General features: G+C 43.8%; 1 protein-coding gene across 1 annotated transcript; it reads left to right on the forward strand.

The window, feature by feature from the left end:
* The first annotated feature begins 3,964 nt into the window (after window positions 1–3,964).
* On the forward strand, window positions 3,965–6,020 carry LOC127761879 (protein DETOXIFICATION 49-like). Its single transcript, XM_052286214.1, has one exon. It carries the CDS (start codon window positions 4,148–4,150, stop codon window positions 5,795–5,797), a length of 1,650 nt encoding a protein of 549 aa, XP_052142174.1. The 5' UTR covers window positions 3,965–4,147; the 3' UTR covers window positions 5,798–6,020.
* Window positions 6,021–14,375: the final 8,355 nt, after the last annotated feature.

Below are 14,375 nucleotides of genomic sequence, written 5' to 3' on the forward strand. Positions count from 1 at the left end.
TCCACGATCGATGCATGCATGCATGGGGTGTTGTACCGTACGTGCGTGTGGATGCATCTGCTCAATGTCGTCGCAGACATGCATGTACCGTTTTCCTGATTTGGCAACATGACACGATTGCGTTTTGCACCGATCGCCCCTGGTTTGGCTATACCATTTGCAAACCCCATAGCCTGTAATTAATCATACTTAATTAGCAACGTTAATCGCTATTTGATTTAGCTAGCGACAAGTGGCAGCTAGGCCGCGACCTTTTAGCTAGCTAACTAGAATGGTGGCCAGATGCGGTGGACATATTATTTCCTAGATGCCTAGTATCTAGCAGATTTTACTAGCTTAGGTCTGGTTAAAATAGTTTCAAGTGACTTAAACGAGCATGCATGATTTGTGGTGGTGTTGGCGGTAGTGCCGGCCATTACACTAGCATGATCATTTAGTTTAGGGATCTCAAGTTACTGCAGCTGGAAGTTGTCAAATGCGAAAGTGCAACCTCTTTTTTTTTTTTTTAGAGACTAGCAGTATCAATTTCAAATGAAATGATACTGGTCTAAACAAACCTCTTCATTGTTTTTCATTTCGATGCTTCTCCGATCCCTTCAATCATTTTTGATGTTTAGAACAAGACTCGATCACCATTTAAAACTCCGACCATCAATAACATTTTTCATATTTTCTCATATGCTCAATGTAAAGAGACAAAACAATTACCCTCTCTTTATTTCTTAATATATGATGCCCTGAATTTTGACGTGACGTTTGATTGTTCGTTTTATTAAAAAGTTATACAAATATTATTTATTTTGTTATAACTTATTTTATCTAAAAAAGTTATAATCTTAACTTATATTTTTACATATTTATAATAAAATTTTGAATTAGACGAATGATCAAATGTTATAAAAAAGTTAGTGGTGTTAATATATATAAAAACGGAGGTAGTAGTATAGGTCAAAGAGTATCAACCTTATCGATTAAGGTGCCAAGATAGTTAAACTAATTCCCACTACTAAAGAATATATCTAAAGGAATATACATATAATATATATGGGGAATATGTCCTAAGATATTCCGTTATAATTTACCTAATTGCTCCTATGTGGGTCGTGCAAGTGAAGTGAAGGGTATAGAAAGGGAATTTTTCCCTTCCACTCCTTTAAATATGTCCATGAGTGAACCCTAGAAGGGATTATCACTCCCATTCATACCCACAAGACTTGGCTGCCTTTCTCTCTCCACCTCTCCTTATCCAAATGGTTATGCATGGTCTCTAAATATTCTCTATGTTTGTTACTCACTATAATATTGTATACAGCTGATTTATCTCAAAAATACTATCGTTGAATCATAGATTTATTTGATCCTATAAACTTATTCTAATATAATCTTGACGGTCATAATTTTACAAGTTCAACGAAATCGTATTCTAAATATCAAATATTTAACCAGATCGAGGTACATAATATTATTATTTTTTATTCAAATATGTAACCAATATAATTATGTTTTATGTATATAGGCGTGACGACATAATTATAATTGCAGAGGACAATTCATATGTGTTGCCAAGAGCAAGCGTTAGGGTGCCAGATGGTGAGCTGCTGGAGCATTTGACCTGCCCTCTCATATACATATATGGTGCATACTTAATTTTGATTTATTATATATGCTATAATATATAAGGCCTGAGAACCACATTTTGTCAACTCATAGATACTTGTTAAAACAGCTAGGAGGGGTTGACCTATATATGATATAGCGAAGCCAGAAATGTCAACCCAAAGAACTGTTTTAATCTACTGATTAATTAGCACAGCTAGCTATATATATGCAGGAAAATAAGGAAACGTCGCTGCCATTACACATGGGAACTCCTAGCTAGCTAGCTAACAAAATCATGTGAGAATCACGCATTCCAAGCAGTAGCTTGGCCTAAACATGCATGAGACTAACATGTATGCAGCCAGTTAGAACACATCCACGTGCACGTGAACGATTTTTAGGGTCATCTTCCAGCAAGGCCGGCTGTTCTCGTCATGGCCTAATGAAGGGCCATTTGCATTGGCCCTCCCAGTACTCACGGTGTAGTACATTGCCCGCGCCGGCAGCGTACGGCAGATTATATCGAAAACTAGCCAGAGAACGGCGCGCGTCGATCTCTGATCATCAGTTCTCATCGCCCTCCCATCATCAGTCGTCAGTCGTCACGCACCAACCAACGCGCGCGCCGCCTCAATGCCAACGAACGACATCCTATGCCCTGGTACCACCAATTTCTCTGCAAAACTAAAGATCAAACTCAGTAAGATATTACTAATTAATCTCTCCTTTCCTTTTCTGAATACATGCTATTTTAACTTTAAAATTCCGATTATATGATTTTGATATGTTTTTTTTTCACTACTATTCATTTGATCATCTCCTTCGAATCACCTAGTGATATCAGATTGTAGGATTTGGTACTGTTTGACATGACTCCAACTTGTAGATTATTCATGTAGAAAATGGAGTTTACATATAAAACTAAAATAACTCAATCGGTTAAACCTCTCATTTTGTTTAAACTATGAACAGTGTTTCGTCATGATATTTTTAAGCTATCATCAGCTTCAACTACAAGAATTTTCTAAGCTAGATATACGTAGCTCCAACAAAATTTAGAGTTGGAGCTATGTCAAACACGACAAACTAAAGTATTTGTATGCTTGTTCCTTTTTGTTTATCATTTATTTTTGTGTGTTATTTTAGGATATTCACAATGTGTCCTCTCTCTCTCTCTCTCTATATATATATATATATATATATATCCCCATTTTTGGACTAAAACTATAGAGTATATTTATTTCCATTTACTTTTATTTATCATTTAGGACATTCACACGGTATTGATATGCCCGTATGCAAATCTAGTCGTTTACTTTTCTAACTGCGTTGTGAGATTAAGGATTAGTAGTACATCTTGCGTAGTGCCACAAGCTGATCTCTCAAACAGGTCCGATATATCTTCATTCATTTTTGTGTGTTATTTAGGATACTCACGCGGTGTCCTAGCTATATGCCCCTCTGGCCATTGCTTTTTCTAACCAAACTATATTTTTAAGGTTTGATTGAACCTATTCCAAATTAAACAAATTTGTTTGGAGTTAGGCTGTGTTCGGCATCTCTGGTTCCCAACCAGAACAGAACAGTATGCACAGAAAACGGAGCAGTCCATTAGCGCGTGATTAATTAAGTTTTAGTTTTTTTAAAAAAATTAATTGATTTGATTTTTTAGCAACTTTCATATAGAAACTTTTTTTAAAAAAACACACTGTTTAGCAGTTTTAGAAGCACGTGCATAAAAACACAAGGGAGAGGGGTTGGAAACTTGAGCAAAGAACACAGTCTTAATACCCCACAATACTGGAACAATAGATAGCATGATGACTACACAGTACACATATGCTCTTTGCGGTGGTTTGGTAAAACACTAATAAGTCATCTATCCCGGTGAGGGAATGGAACACAATTAGTATTCCCTTCGTTCTAAAATAGGTATAGTTTTATATTGTTTATATTCAACGTTTGACCGTTCATCTTATTTAAAATTTTTTATGATTATTATATTTGTTGATATTATATGATAAAATATGAACAATACTTTATGTGTGATTTTTATTTATTTTTTTTATAAACTTTTTTAAATAAGACGGACGGTTAAATATTGGACACGGATACCTACTGCAGTTTCGTTTATTTTGGAACGGAGGTAGCAGTGGATGGCCAAGCGTGTGCTTAAGAAAAGACGGCAACAAACGCACTAATAAGTTCCGATCGTTGAATGTTGAAAACTAAGGATGTATAGTGTTTGATACTAGAATGATAGAAACTACTAGAAAAGAAATAGAAATAGAATTGGTGGGCCCATATCGGCATCCTATATAAAGCCCCCTGAGCACGGCGTATCCCCCTCGCACCAACCAAACAAGCTGTTTTTTGTCAACCATTCCTCTGCTCCTCCCCCGGCCTGGGGAGTGGAGCGCCAAATCGTCCATCGCGAGCTAGCCTCCGAACCGGAGACAAGAAGCGCCCCACGCCCACGCGCGTGCGTTTCCGAGCCGAAACGTAACGCCCCCGCGCGGCGCGTTGCGTTGTTCCACCTGTTTCGGCTATGTCGTCGCCGCGCCGAGATGGCCGTGGCGCGGTCGACGACCTCACGGCGTCCTTGCTCCACAAGGGGGATGGTGGGGAGGCGGTGTTCGTCGTCGTCGTCGTTCCCCCGGTGGCGGAGGAGGAGGAGCCGCCGCCGGTGCTCACGTGCAAGCCGCCTGGACGGTTTGCTAGAGCGGTGAAGGAAGCCTGGTCCGTCCCGTTCCCGATGATGCCGTCCATGTCGGCCGGCGCGGCGGGCGCCGAGGCCCGGTCGATACTGGGACTCGCGCTGCCCATGATCTTGACAGGGCTGCTGCTTTACCTCCGGTCAATGATTTCGATGCTTTTCCTCGGCCGCCTCGGTGGTCTGGCGCTCGCTGGCGGGTCCCTCGCCATCGGCTTCGCTAACATAACAGGATATTCAGTGCTGTCTGGCCTCGCCATGGGTATGGAGCCCATCTGCGGGCAAGCCTTCGGCGCGGGCCATTACGATCTCCTCGGCGTCACCATGCAGCGCACCGTGCTCCTGCTCGTCGCGGCCTCCGTCCCCATCGCCGGGCTGTGGGTGCACATGCGGCCTCTGCTCCTGCTCTGCGGTCAGGACGCCGCCATCGCGGCGGTCGCCGAGACCTACATTCTTGCTTCTCTTCCGGACCTCCTCCTGCAGGCGTTCCTCCACCCCGTACGCATCTACCTCCGGACGCAGTCCATAAACCTTCCGCTCACCGTGTGCGCGGCGCTCGCCATTGCTCTCCACCTTCCGATCAACTACGTGGCCGTCTCTGTCCTCGGGCTCGGCATCAAAGGGGTGGCATTGGCCTCTGTTCTGGCCAATCTAAACCTCGTCCTCTTCCTCTTTGGCTACATATGGTTCAAGGGCGTGCACAAGCGCACCGGCGGCTTCGCGCTCTCGGCGGATTGCTTACGAGGCTGGGGCGAGCTCGTCAGCCTCGCCCTGCCGAGCTGCATCAGCGTCTGCCTCGAGTGGTGGTGGTACGAGATCATGATCCTCCTGTGCGGGCTGCTCGCGAACCCGCAGGCCACCGTGGCGTCCATGGGCATCCTGATCCAGACCACGTCGCTCATCTACATCTTCCCTTCCTCGCTCGGCTTCGGCGTCTCCACCCGCGTCAGCAACGAGCTCGGCGCGAACCGGCCCGAGCGCGCCTGCCGAGCCGCGACGGTGGGCCTCATGCTCGGGTTCGCGTTCGGCGGCGTGGCGTCCGCGTTCGCGTGCCACGTGCGCGGCGCGTGGGCCACCATGTTCACCGCCGACCCGGCGATCGTCGCGCTCACCGCGTCCGTGCTGCCGATCCTGGGCGCCTGCGAGCTCGGCAACTGCCCCCAGACGACCGGGTGCGGCGTGCTCCGCGGCAGCGCGCGGCCCAAGGACGCCGCAAGCATCAACCTCCGGTCGTTCTACCTCGTCGGCACACCGGTGGCGCTCATCCTCGCGTTCTGGTACCACTACGACTTCAGGGGACTCTGGCTCGGCCTCCTCGCGGCGCAGGCGACCTGCGTGGTGCGCATGCTCCTCGTGATCGGGGAGACGGACTGGACCGCGGAGGCCAAGCGCGCGCAGCAGCTCACCGGAGCGGCGGACATCAAGGATTGCGGCGGCAAAGGCGATCACGTCGCAGTGATTGAGCAACCAGATGAGCAGTGTTGACAAGCTGCGGGCGTTCAACATTGCCGTCGGCTCCTCGGCTTACTTTTTTTTTTCCATATTTTTGGCGGGAGAGAAACCAGAGGCTAACATATGACAATTTTGTTACCAATTGGTAATCTGTAAAGATTCTTTTCTGATGGTTATTACAGAAGGTGAAAAAATTCAAAGGAAATATCAAAGATTTTTTCCTCTGACAAAAAGTCACCCTAACAGTAACATTTCGCTAAAGCTGCCATCCCTGGTCAAAGTGTGCATTGGCGGCTTATGTTTGCAGATAAACGTACAGTTTGAAATTTTTGAAGTGAAAACAAGTAGAGGCTCCTCTGGCTCGATCGAACGTATGAACTCTACAGTAATCTCAATTTCCATGAAAATCCCGCAAAATTCCTCCATACCAAAGGGAGCATAAGGAGCAAAATGGGATTGATTTACCTTTGATACATCAGACAAGCTATTAAACAGAAGTCTAACCGAGGCAAGAAAATTACTATTGCATCATCTCCATAGAAGACATTATGAACGAGCTTCAATTATTTGGACTCTGGGGCCATAAATTTGACATGGCAAGCAGGAATATAACATTCTCATAGGTAAAACCATACGCTCGAGTCGAAATCAATCAGATTTCAATAAGAAGGTTTCGTGGTTCTCGATAACCAATGGAGATTCCATTGCATGCCTATGTGAATAAGCAATGATCCGACTGATATATACACTAGTACTATATTTAAACGTCAAAGAACCAACGATCTGCTAGTAATGGCCAACTTGGAATTTTCGTACGCTTAAACTATCAGAGCAAAGCACGGCCATGGAACAAGCAAAGCAACTAGTAATTTTCTGAACACTGGAATGCTTCAAACAGTGGCACTGCGATGATCCAATCAACGTGTAACTGCGTCCCGCGAGTGAGGCTCAAACATGGCCTGTTTGGATCCGGAGGGCTATTTAATAGCCCTTCGAAAACTTATTATTTATGAGTATTAAACGTAAATTACTGACAAAACCCATTACATAATCCCTAGGCTATTTTGCGAGACGAATCTAACGAGATATATTAATCCATAATTAGCGGATGATTACTGTAGCAAATCATGGATTAATATATCTCGTTAGATTCGTCTCGCAAAATAGCCTAGAGGTTATGGAATGGGTTTTGTCGGTAATCTACGTTTAATACTCCTAAATAACAAGATTTCAGAGGGATATTTAATGATGACTTTTACGGTACAATATACTAGCAGTATATACTGTAAGTATTTACAAGGATATAATAGGAATTTGCTAAAAAAATGTAATTGACATTTTAATAATCTATTCTTAGGTTCAATCTCTATCTTTAATTTGGCGCCGTCGTGTGCATGATTCAGGTGAGGGAGAGATGAGCCAAGGCGGTGCAATTAGTCCTCTTTGGCGGCTGGATTCACCGGCGCTTGCTTCCTGTTCATGCGGCCAATCGCCGTCTCCCACCACCGTCTCACGCGATCTGTGCACACGAAAATGCATGCATTAACTTATGTACTCTTATGTTCTTGCAAATATTCTCTGCAATTTTAATCTGTAGAATCTGACCTTAAGATGGCAATGGTACAGGGAGCGTCCCCAGTAGAGCTAGGGTTCAGTGGCACTGCAAAATGTTAATTGTTCCCTATAATTGATTAGTACTAAATCACCATGCTTAATTGATTTTGAGCGTTAGTGTTGCGACGTGCTTGTGGTGGCTGCCACGGCGAGCGTCGACTGTGTGGCTGCCGGCACAACTCCGCCGCCTAGGGTGAATGACGATGGGAATGGGGAATCGGATCGAACTTGTATGCTGGAATTAACGAAATTGCCACCACGAAATAAAACAAAAAGACCAGAATACCCTTTTTAGAATTATACTACAAATCTAATTAAGTGGGTAGGTAATCAATCTACACTATTGGATCAATTATACTGTCAGTACATACTATCAGTGTATTGTACCGTAAAATTTCTCTATTTAATAGCCCGAAGAATTTAAATAAGGTCATGAACGGAATAAGATGCATGCGGCTGCTGCTGCTGCAGCAGCTAGCTCCTCACACATCCCGGCGAGGAGATGAGATTCCTCTGCTCGCTCCCGGTGTTCGGTCGGAGGGCGCAGCTCAACGACGACGGCACGAGGCCCAGGTGGATCCGCCTGTGCCACGCATAATTATACCGGAGGTCGTACAATGATTCCAGTGGCTAACTGGTGGGCGTGACGGCTATACCATCTGCACCGGCAACGGCACGGCTGGCCTATGCAGTGGAGTAGTATTAGAAAAAACAGAAACGGCCATTTTTGCACTCACTGAGCCACTAGGCTTCTCCGGACTCCGAGAAGATATCCACTGTTTGGATGACCCCAAGAGCCAATATAAAAATGTAAAGTACTGGATTACTGGTAATTTATATGGCAGTTGCTTACCTCCAGGTTAATGCAACGCTTAATGAAAATTATGCTCATTATGTCCTGGTGTAAAACTTGTCGTAAAAACGATGTATCCGTATAAGTGTGGGTTAGTAGTAGTAGATTTTGGGGTTGGCATGCGATGAGATCTAGCTGTATCAGTTCGATAAGATGCGTGTTTGCGTGGAAGCAATCGACACTTGTTGCTTGAATCAACAGTCTATGTTAGTCTCGGTGTGACAAGGATATACTGTATCTCAGATGATATCGCAGTTTGTCTACTAATACATAAATTTCTCATCTTAGCCATCATTACAGCTGAGGCTAGAAGGAGCTGTGCTAGCATAAACGGCTGGAGAGCTGTAGCCATTATCATCTTTTGGATGAAAGCAATTGCGTTTAAATATCGACTTGGTCGCAAAGCGAATTCATTACTGTTTCCATTTCTTTTCGTTCTCTAGCGGAATCAAGGATGTGACGGGGAAAGAAACCAAAGTGGTTAGGATTATAAAGTGGGGATACATCACGAGGAAAGGGTGCAGCTGACTGAGTGTGAAGTGGACATGTAGTAGGGTAACGAGGGCGCAAGGGATTTTTTGTTTTGTGTAGGGTATATAAACGCACTTTTTTGTTGTAAAAGAAGCCTTTTCAATCATGTAGGTTCAATATTGAAGCAGCAGAGATCGCTGATTTTTCTTTGTTGGCCAACTCCCTGTCAAGATCCCTATCAAGACAGGGATACTCGGTGTTATTTTCCTCAGGAAACGATTCTTGATCCAAGTTTAAGGCCACTCTCGAGCTGAAAGCGTCCATTCATATATTCAATTAGAAGTCTAGGACAGTTCTAACTCGCCTTGTACTAAAAAAATGCACATAAACCATATTGTACTATCATAATCACATGCATAATCTCATGGCCCTCAACTCAAACATTTTTAGCTACACACTGCAATTTTTTTATAAATAGTGTCAGAACCCACGATATAAAGACACGATTGATTTCCTCTCCCTGCTTCCATCACTCTGTTTAAAAACGCATTCTATCCTTCATTTGCTACGTTTCTCACTTTCTCTTATTTTTAAAGCTAATCTCGACCGACTTTCACTAGTGGAACTAACAGGCCACAATCTTGCAGATTTGGTAGATAATGGAGATCAATCAGTTGTCTTCTTTACATGACACTAGCAGTACTGTATTTTTTACGTCGGTAAGATCACTACCGTATGATTTTCTTGGGGAAGAAAAGAAGGAAACAAGTCAACTGGAGCCCTCTGCAATCATCATGCTGCCCTTGATTGCCAAGCAAAGTGTCACACAGTGATCAAACCCAATCAATGGCTCTCTGTAAAGCGACAGTGATCCTTCGATGCTGGACAATCGACTTTCGTCTGAAAACTGGCAGCAACTGAAACAGAGTTGCATTTCGTCCTTGAACTCGATACCCCCGGCCGGCCCTGAAGACCACGTACAGAAGACGACGCCAACGCAGTCTGACTCTACTCTGCAGTGTCACGGTCACGTCCTAGCTGCACGATCTTGCATGAACCCCTCCGACACTCGGTTCACGTCACGTAGGAGTATCTAACAGTTGTGGACCGGCTGAGTCGATCAAGCAACCAACCTGTGGGAGAGGAGTACATGCGAGATACGCAATGCCCTCCTGGTTCTAGACTTCTAGTAAAGTGGAGTGACGTGCCAGCCCAACACGTGCCAGTCTAGATCAGGAATGAACTGCCCGTTGAAAGTACAAGCGACCGTCCCTGTCCCGGCCGTCGCAAACACCCGAGGGTCGTCGAGACAATTGGGGGATTCTTTTGTCACACGCACCGCCGCGTAGGCTAGTTGCGGTTCGGGCGTTGGTCATGCACGCACGTACGTGGCTGACCCGGCCGGGCCGGGTGCGAGCGGGGACGACCTGGGCGCGTGTCCAGTGGTGGGGGAGCAGCGCCACCGGTGGGGCGGCGAAAGGTCCACCGCCCCGGAGTGATTCGCTGTGTGCGTCGTGACGCATCGCCGCCCCCCCAGCGCACGCGGACCTCGGCGAGACGTGGGTTGAACGCCTAGCAATCCCTGGCAATCGCGCACGCGGGCGCGGGCGGCGGTGGCGAGTCGATCTGGCCGGCCCGGGCGGTACGTCGCCGATGGATGGGCGGCCAGCCGTAAAGGCCGCGTGCGCCGTGCCACTCGATCGGTGAGTGAGACCGAGTCTTTTAATTCCAGCGGCGCACCGCCCCGGCTCAGTGCCCCGCCGCTGCTCGAGTCGTGTCCACTAGATAAGAGTCAATAGACCACGGTGCCACGCTGCCAGTGTGTCGTTCTACTCGGGTAGTCCGGCACCAGAAGGATGATGTGACGTGCGGTCGTGCGTTCGTGGCACATGCACTCGCGTGCGTCTCTCGATCGGTTTTAAGCTAGTGGCCTGGCTCGAGCGGGCCGCTGCGCTGGCCTAACACTTCAACGTCGCAGCAGCTTCACGAAATCCATGACATATTTGCTTACGGGACGGCAACCACAGAAAGTCTGAACTACATATCTGTATGGTGGGCGTACTCAAACGTATACATAAAAAATGTGACTGAGCGTATAGAAATGGATCTGAAACTGAAACCCATCAGGGCTCGTCAACAGAGTGTGCTGGCTGTACTGTTTCCAAAAAAAAAGTGTGCTGGCTGCAGGTAGTAGCGGAAGCCGGAAGCACCGTTTTTTGTTGATCAAATAATGCAGTTGACATGCGGAAAACCTACAGTAGGGCAACTGGGACATGTGTTTGCATTTTCTGGAAGCTGACTTTTGGCATGTCAACTCAAGTTGCAGTTAAATGTCCGAATTTAAGCCATAATTTAAGGACCGGTTTGAGATGTTTATATCGTTATGCTTTGTCTTTTCGAAACTGCCCGGCCGTTGCCCGTTCCTCCGTCTCTGTTTTATATTATAAATCGTTTAACTTTGTTTTAGTCAAACTTCTTTAAATTTGACTAAGTTTATAGAAAAATATAGTAGTATTTTGAACGTAAAATAAACATATTATCAAAATATATTCAATGTTAGATTTAATGAAACTAATTTGATATTTTAGATATTGCTAAATTTTTCTATAAACTTGATCAAACTTAATAAAGTTGTGAATAGAAAAAAAGTCAAACGACTTATAATATATATATTATTTAAACGGAGGGAGGAGTAGTATTTGTAGCTGGCAGAGGAAGAACTACGAACAGAAGAGATGGATGGTACCTCTCTTTTGTCTGATCCGTTATCCTTTCTGAAGATGCTCGTCTTCTAGGCTGGAGAACATCAGGCTCCGCGACAATCAGGCCTTGGATAAGCTAGTAATTAATCACGCCAATCAGGGCTTCATCCTAGGACTAGGAAACAAACAATGTATCTGTTACTGCAAGTATAGAAGTTTACTCTTACATCTTAACATGAAAATAAATCAGGACAGCAACCCTTCTCATTAATGGAATCATGGCAGGTGGCAAGTTAGCTATTGGTGGTGGGCATAATTAGTTTAGTCAAGTAGATTACAAATGACTCTTATGCTAATAATTTCTTTATTGGAGATTGATCAAGTATCAGAAGTCATCTAGCCAGATTAAAACCACAGAATCTTTCACATCAATATTGTAGGAGCAGTTTTATACCAAACCAAAGCGGATAAGACAGATTCTCTAGGCTTTAGTAAGGAATATACAATTAATCAAATTTGCAGTTTCTGGCTATGTGTATTCCATGATGTACATTTACCTCCAAATGCATGTCCAGAGCATATACACTAGCAGTACAAGAGAACCAAATTTACACACATAAACGGATGGAGTGGCCGAAAGACAATAAATCTTTAACAAGAACTGTTCGATTAACTCCTGAAATACATGGCGGAAAGGATGGAGGAAATAATGCAACGAAGTCAGCAGACTTTAACAGTCCATCAGTGCAAGCCAATCACATTAAATCAAGTCAAAACACCAGAAACATAGCACAAACACTGAAAAGGTATACAGTGAAAATGCTTCATTCGCCTTTTACACGGACGTGTAGTAGATTTCAACTGCTTGATGGATACAAAGGCGGAATACTGTCAAACATCCTTCAGCCAAGATTGAACATGTAATACATGAGCATTTTACCATTTATACATAAATATATATTTTCTGAACATAGGTTATGTTAAGTAGCTTGATAAAAGGAGTAAGCACTTACAGAACATAGAAGTACGACCGAAAAAAAAACAACCTATTTTAAAAATATATAGTACTTCAGCAAAATAGAATAATTTCAATAATGAGTCCCCTCAGAAAGAAAAGACCAGGATAGAAATCTGGTGAGCACAAAGAACTGCAAATGTGAGGTATAGGAGTACATGATAAAAAAATAAAAAGAATAATTTAGTGGTACCATTTGCAAATATAATTTTCATCATGAGCTGTTTAAGTAACAACTGGATTTATCTTTTTTTTTTTCCTCAGCAATGAGCCTGTTGACTATCGATGACACTATAAGTAACTACATACTATATATGAGTTTTATATTCATTGTCAATGCATTAAGAAACCACAACATGCAATGCACAAATGACAGCTACAGTCAACTACATTTATATTGCAAAAACTGAAAAATGTCAAACATAAAAAGGAAGGGATTGGGAGGATTCAAGTTGACCTATAATTCTTTTGAGTTGTTCAAGTTGACCAAATTTAGGGAATGCAGCTTTAGCCAATGGTATTTAGGTCAAACTGACGCATCAGCTTCTTACTTAAGTTATCAGTACATTGTATCCTTATTGAAGACAAGCAGGAGAGTTCAATCGAGAAATAAGTTGATCAACATCTGAGCAGCACTAAGGGTCAGATGACTGATAGAATAATATAATGGACAGGATATTTTAAGGCAAAATACTATAATCAGTCTGGGGTGATCCAATGTTCAAATATCTGTGTTGGTCTCAAAACTGCAACACAAGACTAGGCCGTCGGGGACAAGAGTACAAACAATGTACAATGTCCTATTTTCTGAACTTCTTACTGACAAAGGGAACAAAGGAAGGGCCTTTATCAATTCCACATTAAACGTCTTGCATTTATCCGTGGTCACTTTCATTCAGATGCAATTTCAGCCATTACTATCCCTGAAAACAGATCTTCTGTCAAGATGCTCAAGAAGATGCTACTGTTTTCTAAAGATCAAAGGTACTATCAAAAGTACATATAATTGGTGGTGGTCTGTGATTACAGACCGTCACAGGAGAACGGCCTGGCCCAACATCAAATTTGGCCCAAATATCACGTGCCAACCAAAATCAACAGCATAATAGGTTTTCCGAGTGACGGTGAGATGCATCACACACATTCCACAGCATCAGTAGGATTATACACCCATCATTTGCAGTGCACACTACAGCAGATGCATTCCACAGAAATAAGGTAGATTCATTGTTAATTGTGCCGTAAACCTTGCAGTTGATTGATAGGAGTTGGATCAATAGGAACCAATGCAACAAAATTAGCTACATCAACTTCAATTAAAAGTCAGGGACGTTTGTCATGTTTTACGAAAACTTAAGGAACAAATTAGCCTGAACAGAAAACTTATCATTTAAAGCATTTTATTTGAATCTATTCTGAGATCGAAAAACATGTAGTATAACAGTATGACAGAAGTCGGCCACAAATCTCTTGTATACAGATTACAAAGTATTGCATTCTACGGTATTAATTGCATCCACTATTCGATAAAGAAGTTTTAAAAGCACGATCTTTCCTACGGAAGAGGTAACACCAGTCTAAAAATCAACCGAACATTCAGCAAGCAAGCAAGATATCGCAATCAGGAGTTCAGGACTAAGACCAGATCAGATTGCTCGTGCAAAGAGGCATTTCAACAAGCACCTGCCGTGCGTGCCCAGTCAGATAAGAACCAGCAGGTGCCAGGTAGAGAAGCTGACCTTACTATCTCGCCGTTGGCCAAAAGCAAATCTGCCCTTTGAAGCAACCGGCTGACGGAGGGAGGCCTGCCGCCTGCCTGATCGCTGATCGGTGTTGGATTTTAGGCGGAGTGACAAGTACGGAGTATATAACCTGACCTAATTCGTGTACATGTTCATCTGCGGTGCCTGCCTCTCTGGGTTTGTAAGCTGCGGGCCTGCGGCTGTCCTATGGGCC

The sequence above is a fragment of the Oryza glaberrima genome, chromosome 2, assembly GCF_000147395.1.
Source record: "Oryza glaberrima chromosome 2, OglaRS2, whole genome shotgun sequence".
NCBI classification, from domain to species: domain Eukaryota; kingdom Viridiplantae; phylum Streptophyta; class Magnoliopsida; order Poales; family Poaceae; genus Oryza; species Oryza glaberrima.